The 5,159-nt window shown below is 35.5% G+C and overlaps 1 protein-coding gene across 1 annotated transcript; it reads right to left on the bottom strand.

Annotated features, from left to right (window-relative positions):
* Nucleotides 1-30: 30 nt before the first annotated feature.
* Nucleotides 31-3,545, bottom strand: LOC21391755. The gene is made up of 4 exons (XM_010109367.2): nt 2,290-3,545; nt 850-1,057; nt 609-738; nt 31-492 (listed from the first exon to the last, which is right to left on the bottom strand). The coding sequence occupies exons 1-4, from the start codon at nt 3,174-3,176 to the stop codon at nt 230-232; spliced, it is 1,488 nt and encodes a 495-aa protein (XP_010107669.1). The 5' UTR covers nt 3,177-3,545; the 3' UTR covers nt 31-229.
* Between the last annotated feature and the right edge of the window lie 1,614 nt (nt 3,546-5,159).

Genomic DNA, 5,159 nt, shown 5'->3' with positions numbered 1-5,159 from the left:
CCCAAAAAAAAAACTATAGAACTAGGGGTGGTGGGGAAGAATTTAAAAGTCATCACACATCCTAAAAATTTGAATCATTTCCTAAAACAATGTAAAGGTCACAATAGATAATTTACGAAGTGTAGGAGCAGGAAGAAGCTTCAAAACCACATGCTCTTCCTTGCATAAACAAACCACGCTAGACCTAATTAAGCTTGAGGATCAAAATAAGTTAAAAAAATCTTATCTCTCACGTATGTGTTGTCCATATACCCTTTGACAGGGAAGACCCTGTTATCTTTACAACTTTCGGTTTCGATTCGCGCCGTTTTCTGGTTTCGTTTTCTTGAGCAGTGTTATCTACTTTTCTTATATCAACTTTGACTATATGGTGATCAGAAGTCCCCTTTGAAGAAAAAACTGAGTAAGATCCGGGGACAAACTTGTAGGGAGAGTTTGGGGAAGCCAATATGTAGTCTACTCGAGTTCCATATTTGCATGTCCCTTGTACACCTGCATATTCAAATTCAAGTCAGGTTATTGAGAGGGAAAATTTGGAATATAATTTAGAACTAAAAAACGACTTAAGGAATGGTTCTTTATTATTATTATTACTATTATTTTCATACTTTGCCCTTTGGCTATCATCACAACAGACTCGCATTCTCCTGCAAAGTCCTTAGCATCTGTGTACTGTTTGCTCTTCAAATATCTCATTACTTCGACCTTTGGCGTTGGCTTTCCCATCTCCTCGTAATACTGGAAAACATGATCCATAAAAAGGAATAAGAAAGAAAAACAAGGTAATTAATTACTTTGTTCCATTACTAACTTTTAATGGAAAGGAAATTGTGAGAGAAGAAAACAAACCTTTACAATGTCTGTCCATCTTTCTTGTGAGTAATCCGTTTCCTCAAGGGAATTGAGACCTCCGACTAAGATGTGGGGCTCGTTGTTAGATTGGATTATGGCGTTTATCTGCTTCATCCGCCAATTCTCATCAAGATGGTCAAGGTGGGTGCAATGGAAGTTGATTTCTCCAACTTGGGGAACGTCTATTGTGGCCTTCAGAACATTCCTGCATATAGAAGAGCGATGCAGAATTTCATACTCTATTGTTTTGTAATAGTTCAGCAGTATTTTATTTATTTTTCCGTTTTTTGACAATTTTCAGCAAATGGGGTTTGAAAAGTTGGACTCCGTTCACTGCTAAATAACAAAAATAACATTGAAATCAAAAGATAATTAAATTGACGATACAGGGTTTCCAATAATCGCAAGTAATTTCATAAAATGACAAACAACACTTAAAAGGTATAAACATAGAACAGTGACTTAATTAAACATATTTCTCTGATTCCCCCGATTATAGCCATAAACGCTCAAAGAAATTCCTCGATTTGGAGCAGAAAACGACTTGCAAACTTCCCCAGAGATATTAACAGAAATATACGCAGAGCAGGGAATAAGAATTAGGCGTTTAGGAATTTGACAGAATATTTCAGATTTCTCAAGTTATTTATATCCCTCTTCTTTTACCAAATAAATCCAGATTTATCCATAATAGAAAATTCTTCACAATATGTAAACAGTTCTACGTCAACGCATACAGCTATTATAAGGTAGTGGTCCATACTGAACACTATTTATTTTTATTTTTAAGACAACGTAAAAAACTAACCAGACAGGATTGTGAGGAAAATTAAGCACAATCGAGAAATAAAAAGACTTTGTTCATTTCATCGATTTGAGTTTTTAATTTTAAATTTTTATAGTAAAAAATACTCAGAAAATATCACATTTAATTTTTTCTGTTATAATAAATAATTCTCATAAAATATCACGTCTCAACTCGAATTAAAAAAAATTTAAATCCTGAACTGAACGAGGTCTAAAATTTAGACGCAGAAATGTAGACGGAAAGATCCGAGAAAGAGCAGAATGAAAAAGAGCTGGATAAAGTGGTAGCCATCGATAACAATAAGATTATCAATAAAGATTGCTTTTAGCTTTATCGCAATATTTTACAGAATAATGATGAGAATAATTCAGGACTTTTACGAGAAAAGTAAAAATCTTTCGTCAACTTTTGCTTCCCCACAGTTGGGACCGTATTTCAATTATTGAGCACTAAAAACCAAGAAGCTTCTTCGAAATGCACAACTCTTTACAGCCAATAAAATATAAAAAGAAGCACCATTATTAACCTTCTAAAATGAGTAACCGAAACAGAGAAAGAAAAGGACTAAACATTGAACTTTTTGCCATTACTGTAAAAGGAAAAAGAGAAGAAATTTGTAAATTAATTACCTAAAATCAGTGTCGTCGAAAATCTTCTGAACCTTCCACCGCTTGATCGGCCATTTGGACAAGATGGCGTTGCCATACTCCGGAGCCCAGCTCTCGGCGAAGACGTAGTTCATCCCCAGAGCAGAGGCCAAATCGGACAAGGGTTTCATGGCTTTCTCTTCTTCTGCTTTCACATCTTGGAGAGCTAAAATGTCGGTGTCCAACTCTCTTAGAACTTCCAGAACCGTCCTCGTGCTTCTGTAGGAATCTTCGTCGGTTCCACTCCCAATATTAGCAGAAAAGCTCACACTCGATCTCAATGGAGCTTTTCCTCTGAGAAATCGGCTGATAGACGAAGAACCCTCCTTTCCGTCCTCGGAGAAGCTCAATTGCCGATTCCGCAGCAGAGAAATCTCGTTATCCGGCAAATTGATCGAAACCCTCAACTTCGATCTTGCGAACTTCTGTTGATTGGAAAGATTATCCAAATTATTATTATTGTTGTTACTACTCATCGAATTCGGATGCAAACGAGATTGCTTCAGAATACTCTTCGGACGATCGTTGAGAGACTTGGATCGCACATTCAGATTCCTGACCTTCAAAACGTCGCCGTTTGTGTCCTCGACGAATCTCGCCGCCTTGGGAACCGCCGGCGCCATGGAGAACAGAGCAGCGTTGAACGTCGCAATCCGCAGGGGCGTCTCCGACTTGGCGCCTACGAATTGGCCGTTCGGATGAACCGCCGCCGAGGCTGGCACCCTAGGTTCGGTTTCGGCTCCGTTTCGGGCTTTGGAACTCGACTTCCCGAACCTTCTGATGACGACCTTGGGCTTCGAACGACGGCGTATCGGCCATCGGAGGCGGGAGCAGAGGAGGCGGAGATTACGGTTGAGGAGTTTGAGCATTTCAGAGAAGTGAGAGAGTTTTTGGTTATGGAGTCGACGACGACAACGACGACGGCATGTGTGAGGGGGTTAAAGAAACAGAGGAATAGAGAAGCGAGAAATTTGCAGAGGCGCTTTTCGTGTACTTCTACACAACAGTTTCCCAAATTTTTTTTTTTTTTTTTTTGAAAATCCCAAAATTTCTATTTATTAGTTCTTTTTGGCAGAAATTGTTGATGGAAGAGGAATTTGACACTTGGCAATCAAGCATTGTTAGACTGTGACGTAGGAAGTTTTTTTATGTGACAGGCAGTGAGGAGAGGAGATGCCGCCTCCAACTGCTCCATGAAGGAGCAAAAAATGGGGAATAAAATATGTGCGGGTGTTCTATTGGACGGAATGGAAGTTATTTATTTTTATTTTCATTTTAAACTTTTATGAATAAAACTATAAAAGACAGTAAATATGTTGTAAATATTAAAATAATTGGAAAATCCATGTGATAAAAAATTCATCATCATTTAAATCACTGATTTGACTATAAAATACGGAGGATTTACCCTTTTTGATTAATGTGCACTATAAAAGAAAAATATTCAAATTTTAGGAGAAAAACAAATTTTCAGATTTTTTTACTTTTGTTCTTTTTTTAAAAAAAAATATACAGAAGGAAGTTGTTGTTTGTGTTACAGAGACCGGAAAGAATGATGGAGAAATCACAAAAAAGAAATTGAAAATAATTAAAAGGGTGAAAATAATTTTACAAAAAATAAAAATTGAAAAAAATTAGAAAAAGGAAAGTAATTCATAAAATAATATTAAAACGGGGGTACAAAATAACAATAATAATAAAAAAAAGGGTGAGCAGCCAACAACTCCCATCGAACCAAGCCATGCAATATGGATGTAGCCTGTAGGATTCTTATTTGGAACGCCACGTCACCTGAAAGCCGGCGTATCCAACTCCCATGCATCCTAGTGGTCTAGTGGAGTCCCATAATCCAATTTTGTTTGAGACAATTAATAATTAATAATTAAATATTACAAATAGTCTGTCTGTCTAATAGAGATGAATTCATTTACTAAAAAAACAAAAGAATAAGAAATACTGATCATGAAATGGGTGAGAAATATTTAGGTTCTGTTTATTTCACTGATTCGAGTTTAAAATTTGAGTTTTGTTACAGTAAAAAGTTCTCAGAAACAGTTACATCTAACTTTTTTACTACAATAAAAAAGTTATAATATAAAATTATATCTCAACTCGAATTAGCGAATCAAACGGATTCTTAAGTATGACCACCTTTTTTTTTTCTTTTCATGAGTACTTACTCTTGAGGGGGGAAAATTGCCACATGTTTCTACCAAAAAAAAAAAAAGGCTGCTACCTATTGAAAATGAGGATTACCATCAGACATAATGTATTTTTATGCCTCCATCATTAATATATTTATTATGTTATTTCACGTTTTAATATAGATATTATGAAATTTCTATCTAGTACTTGGCTACCATGGAAGGGCATTCATTAGAATTAACGATAGCGATATTAATTAATGTTCGATGAATGAAAATTTTATTTTTCTTAACTAAAAAAAAAAAAAAAAATCGATCGTTTAAAGCCTTTATTCTTTATTAATTACCATTTGTCTATTGAAACTTCGAGGATTTTTTTTTTTTATTTTACAATTCAATTCGACCAAATATATAAGAGGACGTGGGTTCAACTTCAACGGGTTTGTGATGGTTGAATCAAAGGAGAAAAACAGCTGCTTCTTCGTCATCTCTCTCTCTTTTTTTTTATTTTTCTTTTTATCACATGTCAATCCAAACAGTATTGAAATATTATAGGTAATAGCTGTATAAACAGTACTATAATACCTTGATAATAAATAGCAAATAGTGTGAACTCTCATTTTGGCAATTACCCCCATAAATCTTGTGGGTGCATACACACATGGTAGGTAGTTTCAATTCACTTCAAATGGAAAATCACGTGCCACG

The sequence above is a fragment of the Morus notabilis genome, unplaced genomic scaffold (assembly GCF_000414095.1).
Source record: "Morus notabilis unplaced genomic scaffold, ASM41409v2 Scaffold711, whole genome shotgun sequence".
NCBI lineage: Eukaryota > Viridiplantae > Streptophyta > Magnoliopsida > Rosales > Moraceae > Morus > Morus notabilis.
Note: the sequence above shows the minus strand (reverse complement) of the source record. Positions and strands in the feature narration are given on the sequence as shown.